Here is an 18,157-nt window from a genome sequence, read left to right on the forward strand (position 1 = left end):
CTGACCGCGACTTTCAAAATACATTGAAAACATCTCATGCATACTCGCTTCGTCGGTTACATACTTGGTTTGATACTGCACGAAACCGCCAAATACCGGTATGGGATATCTATATACCATACATGATATTTTTTTGGATATCTGAAAACCTATCCTCTCACAAATCACACCTTTCAGCTCCTCAAATGAGATCGTGAACGGAATAACAATATCTAACGGCTTCTCACAACTAAATCTCACTCCTTCAGGTGTTTGTAATAGAATCTGACCAAAATAATATACTCTAACTGTAACTCTATCAACCATTTTTCATACTCTCATACATAAATATCTAGTAAACTCTCATTTATTCTTGAAGTTCAAATAAAATCACAAAGACGATGACAAGTAGAAGAGAAGAGAAACAGCAGCAGGAAGAAGGGAAGAAGACGCCGAAGAACATACACTAATCACTTATGAAGAGTGGATCCGAGTTTCCAACACACACCCACATATATATATATATACAAATCGGACCCCCCGAATCACACAAAAAAATTTTTTTTTCATCAACCATCCAATCGGACCCAGCGACTCCCTTGGAAAAAAAATTTTTTTCCTTTCAACCCACAAAACGGACCCAGCGACTCCGTCGAAAAAAAAAATAAAAAAAAAACTTGCGCCAAACGGACCCACCGAGTCCATGTCTAAAAAAAAAAAAAAAACAAAAACCCCCCTAACGTACCCTCCGATTCCCCTTTCTTGCAAAAAAAAAAAATTGTTAACATTGGAATCGGTCCCAACGATCCTAATCTAAATTCAACTTTCTCTCCCGCGCAGCCCAATCGCTGGGTCCGATCCCCCCCCTGCCATGGATCAGAAAAAGCTGCCCCACACCCATGTCTAACACCCCTATATCCCATTTCTCTGCACAACTCCTCACCAATGCCAATATTGAAAAAACTGAGCCTCTTCTCGTTGGTATAATCATAAGAGTAATCTTAAAATTATCCCTATGAAATGACCGACCGGATATGACATGATCAATTCAACTCTCTGGTGTATGTTTTATGGTAATTTATGAATATTAGTTGTACTTTTTACTTTGTTGGCTTTATAATCTGTAAAAATTGTGGTTTGCTAAGCATTGTGTTCACAGTTAGTTACACACCTACAATTCATAATGGGATTACATTACAAGTCTTTTTAATGTATCTGATTAGTAAATAACTCCTTTTAGCCATACATTATTAAGTTAAAACCGGATTTTAAAAATAAATTTAGGATGACATATACAAGTGAAAATTAAAGAGAGAGATATATTCGAGAGAGCAGGATGAGTGGTCTTATTCTTATATGTATGGCTTCAAATGGTAAAACAGAACCAAACAGTAGTGGATAATAAGATGATAATTTAGTAGAATCAGAACTTGGTAATGAAGTTGTAAATGTGATTAGTGATATCATGTGGTGTCTCCTGGTTGTTGAAGTGGGCCACTCCTGATTGAATAATGACTTCCTCCAAACCTGGCACATCTTCCTTGAAACCTCCACTCTCAATATAATCTTTCATCCCTAACGATGTGTATACCGAGTCCAACTCACCTGCTATGAATTTCACCGGCACTTTGATCTTCGCTCCACTCCATGGTGCCGTCAGCTCCCAGTTCCTGCACCAAATTTACAATTGAAAACTTATCTTTAATCCAAGAGAATATACTATATCCTGTATATTTCAATATCAAGATTCAAGAGAACTTAATTACTTGTTAAAATTCCTATAGTAATTCAATCCTCCGGTGAAACCTGTCTTCTCGAATTTGGAGACAAAATAAGCAAGATCTTGTTGAGTGAGCCAGGAAGGCAAGTCTTGTTTCATATCAGGATTGAAAGCGGTTCCATACTCTCCCTTAGGGAATATTGGAGGACCCGTCTTGCGAGTTGTAATTATGTTCTTGACCACATACTCAGCCCCAACTTGAGCCATCTCAGCTTCCACTTTGTCTTCTTCCTACATATCAGATCCATCAAATAAGAAAAAATAAATGGAGCAAACAGTAAGTTATGTATATGAGTGAGTGAGACAGAGGATGCCTGAAATCTGCAGATATAGTAGTCATCTCCATAGAGAGCACGCATGGAGTCAACGGTGGGAACGGTGGGGTTTCTTCGGGGGAAAGGAACACTGAGACATACATAAGCTTTGATAAGTTGAGGGCGAAACATGCAGAGGTACCAACCGATGAGTGCACCCCAATCATGACCCACCAGGTACACTTGCTCCACTTGAAGAGACTGAATAAGTGCAACAAGGTCACCCACTACGTGGAAGCCATTGTAGCTGTCCACGGAAGCAGGAGCATCGGTGTCCCCGAAGCCGCGAAGATCGGGCGCAACGCAGCGGTACCCTCTGTCGCTGAGAGCGAGAATCTGGTGGCGCCAGGAGTACCAGAGATCTGGGAAGCCGTGGAGGAAGAGCACCACAGGGCCTTGCCCTTTCTCTGCAACATGCATGTTGATGCCATTCACTTCCACGCTTCTGTGTTCTATTCCCTCCATTATCTCTCGCGATGAGAGCTTTATCCATCTGTCGGCCTTATATTGCTGCTAAGAACCCCAATAGTCATCGTTGTAAAAATCGAACCGAATTAGTATATTCGATCAAAAAAATTAGTGAACCGAATTATAAACCGATTCGATTCATTCCTTAGACTGTTTAAGAATGAAACCAATATGAACCGGTGAGAATCGGCAAAAATCGAATCAACCAGTTCAGTAACATTGCATTTCCACCTGAGTTGAACAGGGAACTTTTTTGGTTGCAGCCATCTTCATTGCCACTCTATCATTATACTTCCCAATGTTATATATGACAAAGACTAATTATATAATAAATTTTTAAATTAAATAATTTTATAAATATTTAATTTAATTTTTATTTTATGTTTTATATTTTTTAAATTAATTATATTTTTAATTATATACTATTATTAATAGAAATATAAACTTTATTAAAAATTTATTAATCTTAACCTATTTTAATGTTAGTATTGTGATTAAAATTATCTGTTTTAATATTAGTATTAAAATTAAATGATATTATGGATTGGTATTCTTATTGTGTCAAATTAAAATATTATATATAGTAGTACTAACTAATTTTATTTTTATCTTTGTATTAGTTGTCTTTAAAATTTGAGATTTAGTTATTCTTAAAATGTTGGAGAAGATATGTATTTTTAATTTTTTAATTTTTTAACTATTTAATATTTTTATTTACATATAATCGATTTTATCGATTCAATGAGTGATTTATCAATTAAATCAATAAATCAGTAAATTAGTAATTTAATTTGATCACCGGTTTAATTCTTATAACTATGCCAATAATAATACTAAAAAATTAAAGAAAACAGTATTATTAGGTAAGAAAGATGACAAAAATGAATGATTGATCACATGCATGATGTCATTTGCATAAGAGAAAGTATATGGGTCAACGCACCCGCCAACCAATTTAAACAATTTATTCAAAAATTAATTTTAATTTTTTTAAAAAATTAAATTTTAAATAATTAAGATTAGACAACGTAATCTATTCTACGAAAAAATCGCTGCATGGACATGTGCTCTCTCATCGCGTCAACCAGCCATCACATAAAACATGTGCTGCCGCCTATCTCTGCCTTCACAGTGCGCCACACTGTCGTCACTAGAGGAATTCTTCGCACAAATTGCACGTATGTTCCTTCACGTCGCAGCTGCAAGGAGTTCTTGCACGAGTGATACGATCCCACATGCCCCCGTGAAACTGCTGTTGCTGCATCGCCATTCGTCGTGTCACGACGTAATGATTGTTGCTGTAGACCGTTAGAGAGAGCAGTATAAAACTAAAACAAACATCCAAAATACAAACAAAAGAAACATCTAAGACTTAAAGTGCAACTAAAAGAAATATTCACAAATTAAAAAAAAACCCACTAATTAAAAAAAAACATCTATTGTTTTAACATAGAAACTTTCACTAATTCAAAAAAAAAAAACCTCCACTAATTCAAAATGAAAGCTTTCAGTAATTTGAAAAAGAAACATCTAAAGATGAGGATATGTTAATTTTATGTTATGTGCAAAAAAAAGACAAAAAATAAAGCAAGAATTAGTGAATGTTGAAATTAGCGACAACAAAATTTAAAATCAACGACAACAAATGTTTCGTATTCGGCAAACGACACAAAATTAGCGGGGTGTGGAATGATGAAATTGGCGAATGTTGGCCACACATTACAGCAGTAATTGTGCCTGAAACTCTATTCATGGGGTTGTTCTCGTCATCTTTAGCGTGGTCGGCAACAGAATTTGTTGGGGAGAATAACAGAGTTTGTTGGGGAGGATAGGAAAAAGGGGAGATGTTTCAGCATGCATTGATTTTTTAATTGTAAGAGTAAAATTTAAAAAAATTGTTTTCAGAGTTTTTGTTGTTTCATTATTAGATTTTTTGTTTTAGCCTATTGAAATTAATAGAGTTGGTTAATACTCTAGTTGGATATTTAGCAAAATTGTTATATTAGAGGTAATTAAAAAGAACAATACTACATGACTAATAAATATTATCATTTACATTTATATTTACCAATTTTTTGAATATGATGCGACCGTTATACATCGATTACGAATTATAACTCGGCTAACATCTTTGTAACCGACATATTACTTACACCGAGTTTATGACAATAAATGGCCTTTTGATCGGTTATATCATAAACAGTAAATTAAGGAATATTACTGTTATAATATCTCGGTTATAAAAAGCAATCGAGAGAAAACGGTAAAGGTAGATCATTCTAGACTGAGCAATTCCTTAAGATAACTCTTCTAAGCTGACTTGAGCGTCGGAGTACTTTTTGCAGGTACTTCCCCCTTTTTCCTCTTGGCTTTGCTGGCTGGTGGTGGAGTATTGCGACTCGAAGATAAGCTCGGCCTCCTACTACTCGGGAACAACTTATAGTTCGGCTATAACCAGGCAAGAACATTTGGCGCCCACCGTGGGGCCGAAGCTTGAAATCCCTCTTTCTCAGGTCCCAAACACCCCGACGATTAGTGATGGTCGACGCACCTCCCCCCACGCCATCCGAGCTCCTTCGTATGGTAACCGAGCTTCAACAGGCAAACCAGCAAATGGCCGAGGCAAACGAGCATATGAGAAACGAGAATCAACGGATGCAACAGCAAATGGAGCAATTAATCAATGCTCGCCTTGAACACGGTAACGATCATAATGAACGGAACAATGATGATGAACGCCGCACACACGTCTCGGAGACACCTCAGAGCGGCGAAGGCGGAGGTCCTCGGGATAACGAAAAAAGAGCCGAGACCGACGGAGACGAGCTTGACAACTCCACAAGACCGTTCACAGCAGATATCATGAATTTCCAACTACCTAGACAATTCACTTTACCAACAACGCTAACTCCTTATGATGGATTGGGAGATCCAAAGCAACACATTAAGAAGTTCCGATCAATTATGATTGTCAACGGTGCATCTGACCCAATTTTATGTCGCTGTTTTCCTTCTTTTTTAGATGGTCCTGCACTTGACTAGTTTTGCTCTTTGCCTGCAGATTCTATTTCCCGATTCCAGGAGCTGGCAAAGCAATTTGAGGATCACTTCGCAGCATCTACGATATACCTACATGATTCCGACTACTTGACGACTGTTAAACAAGGCCTTCAAGAAAGCCTGAAGGACTACATCACCCGTTTTACGAAGATAGCAATGAGGATCCCCGATCTCCACCCTGAAGTCCATTTACATGCCATCAAAAGTGGCCTCCGTCAGGGAAAATTCCAGGAGGCTATCGCGGTGGCCAAACCAAAGACTCTGGCCGAGTTTCGTGAGAAGGCCAAGGGACAGATAGATATTGAGGAGCTTCGACAAGCTCGGAAGTCTTGAAAGGTCGGCATCCACCAAAGAGGATGACAAACCTCGAGAAAATAGAAAGAGCTTCAAGCCGACACCTCGTTACGAATCATACACACAGTTTAATGCAAAGAGAGATGATATCATCAAGGAAATACTAAATTCTAAGTTGATAAAACCTCCTCGGAAAGCCGGGAGTTATCCAGAGCCAAAAAATGCTGACAAATCCAAGTATTGCACGTTCCATCAAAAGTTCGGTCACACAACCGATGAATGTGTGATCGCAAAAGATCTTCTCGAACGTTTGGCACGACAGGGGCATCTTGATAAATTCATTGCAGGTCATATGCAGAATAGATCCACTTCTACAGCAGAACCATCCTCCGCAGGAACTTCATCAAAAGACAAGGGGAAGGTTCCCACTCAACCTAGAGGTGTAATTAACTGCATTTCAGGGGGCTACGTAGGAGGGGGCATACAAGCTCCGCTAGAAAGTGCACATATAGAGCAATGCTCGCACTTGGGAATACCACCAACAATACTCAGCCGGCGCAGAAGGTTCCTGAGATGACGTTCTACCCAACCGATTTTTGTGCTCATGATGCAAATTTGGATGACCCTGTCGTCATCTCCATTCAGCTCGGCGATTTAATAGTTCGGAAAGTACTGCTGGATCCAGGCAGCAGCGCCGACGTTTTATTCTTTACCACATTTGAAAAAATGAAATTAAGTACTAACATTTTGCAAACATATGTAGGAGACCTGATCGGCTTTTCAGGAGAGCGAGTCCCGGTCATGGGTTCAGTGTGGTTACAAACCACACTAGGCGAACAACCATTATGTAGAACACAGGACATTCAATACCTCGTGGTGGACAGCTTCAGCCCTTACAATCTCATTTTAGGCCGACCTTTTTTAAACAGATTTGCTGCAATTGTATCTACTGTTCATCTTTGTGTCAAGTTCCCTACGCAGGACGATACGGTGGCCACAGTTCATGGCGACTTACAAGAAGCTCGGTACTGTTATAACACGAGCCTAAAGCCTATCAAGAGAAATAGTGACAAACGCGTAAACTCTATCGGAACCGAGCATCCAATGCTAACCGAGTTGGATCTCCGAGCCGACCTTCAAGATCGCCCTTTACCCAATGAAGAGCTAATAAAGCTTACCTTGACCGATGATCCCACCAAATTCACTTTTGTTGGCACATCCATGGAAGACAAAGAAAAAGACAAGCTCATTAGTTTCTTGAGACAAAACACCGACTTATTTGCCTGGACGTCAGGAGACATGCCAGGAATAGATCCATCTATCATTACGCATAAGCTCGCCATTAATCCGGCAGCCCGGCCAATAGCTCAGAAGAAAAGAAACCTCGGCACAGAAAAGAGACTTGCATCCATGGCCGAGGCTAAAAAGCTCATTGACGCAAACTTCATACGAGAAATCAGGTTCACCACTTGGCTAGCCAACATCGTAATGGTAAAGAAACATAACGGTAAATGGCGCATGTGCGTTGATTTCACTAATTTAAACAAAGCATGCCCAAAGGACGCATATCCTTTACCTTCAATTGATACTTTAGTAGATAATTCTTGTGGTTATGGTACATTAAGTTTCATGGATGCATATTCTGGTTACAACCAGATCCTTATGCATCCATCAGATCAAGAAAAAACAGCTTTCATCACTGAATATGGTAATTATTGCTATAACGTTATGCCTTTTGGCTTAAAGAATGCAGGGGCAACATACCAACGGCTGATGAATAAGGTCTTTGACCAACAGATAGGGAGAAACATCGAGGTATATGTTGACGACATGGTGGCAAAAACTAAGATCGGCGAATCCCATATAAAAGACCTCGCCGAGATATTCGGACAGATCTGAGCTTATAACATGAGACTTAATCCAGAAAAGTGTGCCTTTGGTGTCCAAGGCGGTAAATTCCTCGGTTTCATTCTCACTAGTCGAGGAATCGAAGCAAATCCGGAAAAATGTCAGGCGATCCTCGACATGCATAGTCCCACAACTATCAAAGAGGTGCAGCGACTGACAGGACGACTAGCAGCACTCTCCAGATTCCTGCCATGTCTGGCGTCTAAATTGGCAAGTTTTTTCCAATGTTTACGAAACAACACGGCTTTCCACTGGGACGAAGACTGCGAATTCGCATTTCAAGGATTAAAGCAATTCCTTTCTAAACCACCTGTTTTGCAAAAACCTAAGGTTGGCGAGACATTATATTTATATTTATCTATCACTGATATAGCAGTTAGTGCTGTTCTTGTTGCAGAAAACGATAAAACACAACAGCCAGTTTACTTTGTAAGCAAATCACTTCAGAATGCCGAGCTTCGTTACCCGAAGCTAGAGAAGTTGGCATATGCTCTCGTCTTTTCAGCAAGAAGACTTCGTCCTTATTTTCAGAGTCATACAATCAAAGTCAGAACCTCTCAGCCACTGCGACAAATCCTCGCCAGGCCCGAGCTTGCAGGGAGACTGATTAAGTGGTCAATTGAACTCTCAGAGTTCGATATTCAGTATCAACCTAGATCATCGGTGAAGTCACAGTATTTAGCCGATTTTGTTGCTGAATTTACAGGATCAGACCCAAATGAAGATACCGAAAATTGGGTATTATTCGTCGATGGAGCATCAAACCCCCAGGGATCTGGTGCAGGGATACTCTTGGAGAGCCCCGAAGGAGTTATTATTGAACATTCTCTTCGGTTTTCCTTTAAAGCTAGCAACAATCAGGCCGAATACGAAGCCTTCATTGCAGGGCTCAGGTTAGCCATTGAGTTACAAGTCCTTAATTTACATGTTTATTGTGATTCCTTGTTAGTCGTTTAAACAGTAAATCAATGTTTTCAGACAAAAGACCCTATTTTGTCAAAATATCTTGAAATCGTCAATCAACTAATAAACCATTTTTCCAAATTCAACATTACCCACATCGAAAGAGATCAGAATCACAAGGCAGATATATTATCTAAGTTAGCTTCAAGTCAGTCACATAATGCTTCGCTTTTACAGTCAATCTTGCAGGCGCCGAGCATAAATATGATCGGCAACCCTCAATCCGAGGATACTTGGCAAAAGCCATATATCCAATACCTCAAAAATGCGGAACTTCCACTGGAAGTAAAAGACACTAAAAAGTTTAAGCGACAAGCATCTTTCTTTACATTGTTGAATGACGAATTGTATCGGCGAGGTTACTCTCGACCATTATTGAAATGCTTAGACAGATCAGAGGCCGAAATAGCCTTGGCTGAGGTTCACGAGGGCATCTGTGGAACACATTCAGGAGCAAGGAGGCTAGCACGCAAGATTCTCCGTGCCGGTTTTTACTAGCCGACCATATGGGAAGACAGTCAGAAAAAAGTTCGAAATTGTGTTCACTGCCAAAAGCACTCCCCTACACTAAATATCCCAGCCGAAGAATTGCATCAGTCAATGGTAAGCTGGCCATTCAATAAATGGGGAATTGATATCCTCGGACCTTTTCCCACTGCACCAAGACAGGTAAAATATTTAGTTGTGGCAATCGATTACTTTTCCAAATGGATTGAAGCTCAACCTCTAGCCAGAATTACATCGGCACAAATGATATCATTTGTCTGGCAGCATATAATCTGTAGACTTGGTATACCTCAACATATTGTAACTGACAATGGTCGCCAGTTTATAGACCATAATTTTCAGACTTTTTTGCATAATTTGAAAATCAAACAACATTTTTCTTCAGTTGAACACCCTCAATCCAATGGTTTAGCAGAAGTTGCCAACAAGGTCCTCCTCCAAGCTCTACGAAAGAAACTCGACAACGCTAAAGGCTTATGGGCCGAGCTTATTCCAGAGATCTTATGGGGATACAATACCTCGGTACATTCAACAACTAAGGAAACACCATTCCGTTTGGTGTATGGTTCGGATGCAATGATTCCAGTCGAGATATCACAAAACTCCCTAAGAACGCAACATGAAGCCCATGATGATGCCCGCCGAACCGAGCTTGACTTGGTTGAGGAGGTGCGAGCCATAGCAGCAATTCGGCAAAAAGCATTGCAGCAACAAATAGCTCAACGCCATTGATAAACCCCGGTTGATAAACCCCGTTTTGATGGTTTATCTTGTATTGATTTTAAGAGATTTTATGACCTTTTACCCACATTTATCCATTGAAATAGCATGGTTTTATAACTTCTCCTTTAATTGTGCTTAAGAGTGAAAACATGCTTTTTAGGTCTTAAAATAAATAAATTCAATTCACCTTGATTCCATTAGATGCCTTGATATGTTTGTTAAGTGACTTAAGGTTTAGGAGGCAAAGATTGGACCAAGGGAATGAAGGAAAAGCATGTAGAAATGGAGAACTCATGGAGAAATAAAGGAAACGCAAAAGCTGTCAAGCCGACCTCTTCGCACTTAAACGACCATAACTTGAGCTACAGAGGTCCAAATGATGCGGTTCCAGTTGGGTTAGAAAGCTAACATCCGGGGCTTCGAAATGATATAAGATTTGCATAGTTGCTACACGTATGGTGGCGCGCATGCGCATAGTACGCACACGCACCGTTGCTGCCACCTGGTTCACTTAAAGCAAAATGTGGCCAGCGAATTCAAAGGCCTTGTGGGCCCAATCCAACTCATTTCTGATGCTATTTAACCCAAGGAATGAAGAGGGAAACATATGTTAGTTACCATTAGTTTAGGATTAGTTTAGAAGTAGTTTCTAGAGAGAGAAGCTCTCACTTCTCTCTAGGATTAGGATTAGGATTAGTTCTTGGATCTAGGTTTTAATCTTTGCTTTCTTCCACTTCTATCTCTCAATTCTTTGTTGCTACATTCTTCTTCTTCCATTCTTTTGTTGTAATTTCCTTTATGTTGTTCTTGTGTTTTGTTTTAGATCTACTTTTGTTCCTCCTATTCTCTTTCAATTCAATTAGAGGTAATTCATAATAATTGTGTTCATTTGATTTGTTATTGTTTAATTCCTTGCAATTGAGTAGTGTAGATTTACTTTTCTTGCAATTTTACTATGCTTTCCTTTTATGCCTTCCAAGTGTTTGATGAAATGCTTGGTTGGATTTTAGAGTAGAATTTTATACTCTTGGCTTGGAAAGGTAACTTAGGAACTCTTGAGTTACTAATGTCCAAGTAATTGATGATTGGGAGCCATTTACTCTGGTTCTCACTAATTGAATTAGTGGAGAGTTAGGACTTATGGACTAGGATTGATATAGCTCATTTGACTTTCCTTTACTACTAGTTAGAGGATGATTTAATGAGGTTAATTCTTGCCAATTCTCATATTGTGGTTAGTGATTAGGATAGAGATCCTTGACCACCAACCCTTGCCAAGACCTTTTTAGGCCTTAGTTTACTTTCTTGCCATTTATCCTTCATGCTTCATATCAAAACCCCAAAATAACTCACAACCAATAACAAGACACTTTATTGTAATTCCTAGGGAGACCGACCCGAGGTTCAATACTTCGGTTTATAAATTTTAGGGGTTTGTACTAGTGACAAACAACTTTTTGTATGAAAGGATTATTGATTGGTTTAGAAACTATACTTGCAACGAGAATTCATTTGTAAATTCTAAACCGTCAAAAATCCAATCATCAAAATTGTGCCGTTGTCGGGGAGTTGCAATGGTGTTATGTTATTGGTTATTGTATATATGTGAATAGTATGAATATGTTTGCTTTTGTTAGCTCTTACTAGTTTTAGGATTTAATTTTCTTGCTTCTTATTTGATTTTTGTTTTCATTTTTCTCTTGCTATCATGGATTCTCACCTTGGTTATGAGTTTGGTTATCAACATGTTGTAGGAAATGAGGACTATAATGAAGATGTGTATCAAGAATGGGACATTCAAAGGTGGGAGGAGCCATATGCATATGATCAATCTTCATGGCAACAACCTCCACCAATGCACTATGAAGAAGAGCCATTATATGATGCATATCAATCCAATGGCTATGGTGAATCACCTTGTGACTTTCAAGAACCACCGCCATATGTCTGTGAACCATATCCTCAACATAACTCTCAACCATACTCACAAGCCCCTTCTTACCAACCACCTTCATATGACCCTAACCCATATCCATCCTACCAACAACCATATGAGCCATATGAACCACACATAGAGCTACCACCATTCCAACATCAATATTTTCAAGAGCCACCTCCTCCACATTATTACCAAGATGAACCACCTCCAATATATGAAAATTTTCAAGCACAAGATGAATTCTACCTTTCACCACAACCTCCCATGGAAGAATACTCATGTCCATTGATCCAAGAGCCACATGATCCTAATCATATTATTCAAGAGGAACAAGAGTCAAGGGATCATCTCAAAGAAGCATTGGATCAATTTCAAGCAACCATGGAGTGTGTTGTGCAACAAGTGGAAAGAGTGGAAAACATTGAACCACCACAACTCTACCAAGAAGAACCACCTTCCTACTATGAACCCTTCCCCTAAAATGATGAATCCTTCCACCAACCCCAATCTCTAATGGATGAAACCCTTGGTGTTCTTGTTCAAGGGCAAGAAGAGATGAAAATGGATGTGCAAAATTTCATGGCCGCCTTGGATGCGGTAACAAATCAATTAGCCTCCCAATGCTTGAACACTCAAGGAACTCCCATGGCTACATATGAAGAATCAAAGGAAGAACATAGCATGAAGGAGAGATTGGAAACTCCGGTGGGAAATGAGGGAAGTTGCTTTGCTTTGTATTAGAACAATTGGAGGAAGCTTTAATTGTTGAAGACAAGGAAGAAGTGGTAGAAGACTTAGGAGATGCGGAGCCTCCATGAGAATATAGAGTTGAAGAAAACCCCTCCAAGATGATTGAAATTGATGCTAGGGAGGAAAGTGCACACCTTCCAAGGCATATTCCATATGAAGACTTGGATGGGATAGAGAAAGAATTGAGTTCCCTTGGTGATGAAGATAAAGCATCAAGTCTTAGTGGTGAAGAATCCTTTGAGCATGAAGAACCTTCTCCAGTTGGATTTAAAAGCGTTGAGGAGGTAAATTTTTCTCACACTCCTTATTATGATTTGAGTAAGGGAAAAGGTTTAGATAAAGTTGTTGAACAAAGGATTGAATTAGAGAAATCTTGTGAAGAGGTGGAAGTCCCTAGAAATAGAAGAACGGGAGTGGAATACGCTTTGTTAAGATCGTTGGAAGCATCTTTGCCTAGGTTGTCATCTACTCCTTCACTTGAGTGGGTAAAATTCATTTCTATTAGCTTCATTATCCCACTTGAGTATGGCTTGCTCGAAACGGATGGTCAACTTAGGATGCTTTGTGGGATGAAGCGTAAGCGAAAGATGTTTCGTGGTTGGCGTTGCAAATCAAGGCTCATTTTGGTCGATACTTCAAGAGTTGAATACAAAGGTTGGAGTAGTGCTCAAATAGATGGGTCTAGGAGGATTGTTGGCCACTATATAGAGAATTCACCTCACTCACCACCCGGATGGACTAATAATGATGATCAACCTCAAGACGGGTGTGAAAATAAAGTGTGGGATCCCGGATTACAAGAAGAGGATCAACATTGGGAGCCCCAAACTTGTGAAGAACTCCATCAACACTTGGCTCAATCCATGAGAAATCTTGGGGCACAATGGAGAACCAAGCATTGGTGGGAGTTTCAAGATGAATTCAAGCACAAGCCATCTTGAGAAGAGCTCCCCATAAGTCCAACTTAAGGACAATAAACAAAAGTGCTAGGTGGGAGACACCCTACCATGGTAAAATCCTTTCATTTTCTCTTTTGTACAAATTAGTAGAATTAGTTTAATTTCATGTTTTGTTTAGTTAGTTAAGTTTAATTGGTAGTTAGTATGTTAAATAAGGTTTTATGGTGTTTTGGTAGCTGTTTGGAGGTTTAGAATGCTTGGATTGGTGCAAAAAAAAAAAAACATAGCAAAATTTTTTGAAAAACAGAGCACCATCCACGCGTACGCGCACTTCACGCGTACGCATGCATCAAGCATTTTCGACCATCCACGCGTGTGCGCCATGCGTGCGTACGCGTGGATTGAGAAGTTCCACATTCCATACATCTTCCAGAGAGTTATGCCTACACCACGCCAATGTTGTGCCTTTGGCACAACCCCACTCGCGCGCACGCGCACATGACGCGTACGCGCCACTCTCGAAATAAGCCATCGACGCGCGCGCGCTATGCGTGCGTGCGCGTGGATGCCCTTTCTTCCATCCATTTCTTTTCTTCTCCTCCTTCCATTTCTTTTCCTTCTCCTTTCTTCTTCCCGCATCTAACACTTCCAAACACCATGGATAACCATTATTTTAGTTGGTTAATTAGTTAGTTTTCATTTTATTTTCTCTCTTTTCATTATAAGTGTTGGATTATTGCCGTTGTTTACTATACATTGCTGCCCCTTATTGCCTAAATGCTATTTTAGCATGAATATTTTTTTTTAGATAATCTTTGTTGGATTCTATGATTGAGGTTATATTTTGATACTTGATTTTGAGTTCTTCATGCTTACCTTTTAAGAATACCAAGTGATGAGAATTGCCTTTGAGCTTATAACTCTTTTGAATTGCATGTTATAGCTAGCCACCATGTAATTTGAGCCTTATTTTGTGATTAGGCAACTTTTTGATGGATGATGTTGTGCATTTACCTTAATGCATTGTATTTCATGATTATATGCATCCATATGTGTTTGGCTTGAATGCTTTCATGCTTCTTTAATGCTTGTTTTACCTTACAAGTTCACTTAAAGCATCTCAAGCATACTAGAATGAGTAAAGTGCATGCTTCTTTGGTGACATATCTTTTATGCTAATGTGTGTTCTAAACCGCGCAATTTAGAATTCACACACTTATTTGTCATTAATGTCACACTAATTCACTCACTCAATTCTAGTGAGTTACCTCATTCCAACAATGTATGCTTCCTTGCTTTTATATCTTCTCATCTTATGGTGTTATATTTTTGTTTTTCATAAATAATGCACCACAAGCGATAACGGAAGCAAGACTAAGAACACGTAGCAATCCGGACAGTCGCCGTACCCCCTTGCTCATCTTTGAATGCACCGAGGACGGTGCAAACTTTTAAGTGTGGGGAGGTCGTCTGACCGGTCGGTGATTTTGGGTGACAAATTTCTAATCCCAACACTTTTGCATTTCATTCTAGGATTTTAGGATTTTTACTTGCATTTTCTTATTTTTGCATATATATACACAATAAGCTTAGTCAAAATAATGAAATTTTTCAAGATTTCTATCTATAGGGCACCAATTGATTTGAGTGAAAACTTTTTATAGAACTTGCTTGAATTATATATATATATATATATATATATATCTTGTGGATCATGTTTTTGAGCTAAGAACACAAGCAAGTGAGTTTTGAGCCTAATGGTGTGGTTACATCTTATAACCACTTATTTTCCTTCTTGTGCGCATTATTCTCTTCTTATGATTGTAATATTTGATTTGTTTGATTCTTTATGTCCATTATTTTGTGTATTCATGCATTTATATGATTGAGGCCATCATTTCATTAGCTCACTTATCCAAATAGCCAACCCTTTTATATTCCTTTGTTAGCCAATTTGAGCCTACGATTAACCCACTTGTTCTTAATTTTAGCACATTACAAGCCTTAAAGCGAAAAATAATAAATGTCCTTATTTGGATCTTTGATTAGCTTAGGCTAGAGTGTGTGAGTATCATTCAAGTGTGGGAACCTTGGGACATTGGGTGAATAAAAGGGTAATTTTGTATTGTTATTGAAAATATTGGAAATTGGGTACATACTCATGTATTGATCAAATGTAAAACCTTATGCATTGAGATTCTTGTATATAGAAAAAAATGAGAAAAACAAAAGAAAAAAGAAAAAAAATAAATATGGAAAAGAAAAAAAATATAGAAAAAGAAAGAAAAAGAAGAAAAAAAAGAAAGGAATAAAAAGAGGACAAAATGCCCCAAATCAAAGTATAGTCCAATAAAATCAATGCATAGGTGTTGTGAAATTAAAAAGGAATACATGAGTATGTGAAAAAGTGAGGAATGGGTAGTTAGATTAGAACTTAATTGTATAGGATGTCATAGGCTAGGTGGGAAGTTTAAGCTTATCAAAGATTCAAATTCCAAGCTCACTTAACCAAATATGCATCCTACCTTGACCCTAGCCCCATTACAACCTATGAAAAGACCTCATGATATATGTATGCATGCATGAAATATTTGTTGATTGTTAGAAGAAAAACAAATCTTAGAAAGCATGATTAGGAGAGAATTGAGAGAATCGACCCTAAACACTTGAGCGAATAGAGTGCAAACACTACCGGTGAGGGTTTGATGCTCAATTACATGTTTCCACCTATGATCATCTCTTTTCATGCAAGTTTGTAAAAATATTTAATAACTCTATTCAATTGTGGATTAGACTTGCTAGTCCTTAGCCCTTGTGCATATATGCTTCTTGGGAATTGATTTATTTTGACCAAGCAATTGCATTCATTTAGATAGTTGCATATAGGTAGATTGTATTTAGTTAGTTTCCATTGAATAAATGCCATACCCTTACTTCATTCTTGGTTTAAGCATGAGGACATGCTTGGTTTAAGTGTGGGGAGGTTGATAAACCCCGTTTTGACGGTTTATCTTGTATTGATTTTAAGAGATTTTATGACCTTTTACCCACATTTATCCATTGAAATAGCATGGTTTTATAACTTCTCCTTTAATTGTGCTTAAGAGTGAAAACATACTTTTTAGGTCTTAAAATAAATAAATTCAATTCACCTTGATTCCATTAGATGCCTTGATATGTTTGTTAAGTGACTTAAGGTTTAGGAGGCAAAGATTGGACCAAGGGAATGAAGGAAAAGCATGTAGAAATGGAGAACTCATGGAGAAATAAAGGAAACGCAAAAGCTGTCAAGCCGACCTCTTCGCACTTAAATGACTATAACTTGAGCTACAGAGGTCCAAATGATGCGGTTCCAGTTGGGTTAGAAAGCTAACATCCGGGGCTTCGAAACGATATAAGATTTGCCATAGTTGCTATACGTATGGTGGCGCGCATGTGCATAGTACGCGCACGCGCCGTTGCTGCCACCTGGTTCACTTAAAGCAAAATGTGGCCAGCGAATTCAAAAGCCTTGTGGGCCCAATCCAACTCATTTCTGATGCTATTTAACCCAAGGAATGAAGAGGGAAACATATGTTAGTTACCATTAGTTTAGGATTAGTTTAGAAGTAGTTTCTAGAGAGAGAAGCTCTCACTTCTCTCTAGGATTAGGATTAGGATTAGTTCTTAGATCTAGGTTTTAATCTTTGCTTTCTTCCACTTCTATCTCTCAATTCTTTGTTGCTACATTCTTCTTCTTCCATTCTTTTATTGTAATTTCCTTTATGTTGTTCTTGTGTTTTGTTGTAGATCTACTTTTGTTCCTCCTATTCTCTTTCAATTCAATTAGAGGTAATTCATAATAATTGTGTTCATTTGATTTGTTGTTGTTTAATTTCTTGCAATTGAGTAGTGTAGATTTACTTTTCTTGCAATTTTACTATGCTTTCCTTTTATGCCTTCCAAGTGTTTGATGAAATGCTTGGTTGGATTTTAGAGTAGAATTTTATACTCTTGGCTTGGAAAGGTAACTTAGGAACTCTTGAGTTACTAATGTCCAAGTAATTGATGATTGGGAGCCATTTACTCTGGTTCTCACTAATTGAATTAGTGGAGAGTTAGGACTTATGGACTAGGATTGATATAGCTCATTTGACTTTCCTTTACTACTAGTTAGAGGATGATTTAATGAGGTTAATTCTTGCCAATTCTCATATTGTGGTTAGTGATTAGGATAGAGATCCTTGACCACCAACCCTTGCCAAGACCTTTTTAGGCCTTAGTTTACTTTCTTGCCATTTATCCTTCATGCTTCATATCAAAACCCCAAAATAACTCACAACCAATAACAAGACACTTTATTGTAATTCCTAGGGAGACCGACCCGAGGTTCAATACTTCGGTTTATAAATTTTAGGGGTTTGTACTAGTGACAAACAACTTTTTGTATGAAAGGATTATTGATTGGTTTAGAAACTATACTTGCAACGAGAATTCATTTGTAAATTCTAAACCGTCAAAAATCTAATCATCAGCCATAACAAGACCGTCAGACCAAGATCATTTCATCAAGGTGATTTGGTGTTAAGGAAAA

The 18,157-nt window shown here is 38.4% G+C and overlaps 2 protein-coding genes across 2 annotated transcripts; one reads left to right on the top strand and one right to left on the bottom strand.

Moving 5' to 3' along the window:
• Window positions 1-1,299: 1,299 nt before the first annotated feature.
• LOC130935070 (uncharacterized) lies at window positions 1,300-2,559 on the bottom strand. The gene is made up of 3 exons (XM_057864630.1): window positions 2,074-2,559; window positions 1,746-1,990; window positions 1,300-1,649 (listed from the first exon to the last, which is right to left on the bottom strand). The coding sequence occupies exons 1-3, from the start codon at window positions 2,536-2,538 to the stop codon at window positions 1,403-1,405; spliced, it is 957 nt and encodes a 318-aa protein (XP_057720613.1). The 5' UTR covers window positions 2,539-2,559; the 3' UTR covers window positions 1,300-1,402.
• Window positions 2,560-7,803: 5,244 nt separating this feature from the next.
• LOC130933561 (uncharacterized) lies at window positions 7,804-10,005 on the top strand. The gene is made up of 3 exons (XM_057863192.1): window positions 7,804-8,696; window positions 8,871-9,253; window positions 9,659-10,005. Exons 1-3 carry the CDS (start codon window positions 7,804-7,806, stop codon window positions 10,003-10,005), a joined length of 1,623 nt encoding a protein of 540 aa, XP_057719175.1.
• Window positions 10,006-18,157: the final 8,152 nt, after the last annotated feature.

This window comes from Arachis stenosperma, chromosome 6, assembly GCF_014773155.1.
Source record: "Arachis stenosperma cultivar V10309 chromosome 6, arast.V10309.gnm1.PFL2, whole genome shotgun sequence".
Classification (NCBI taxonomy): Eukaryota; Viridiplantae; Streptophyta; class Magnoliopsida; order Fabales; family Fabaceae; genus Arachis; species Arachis stenosperma.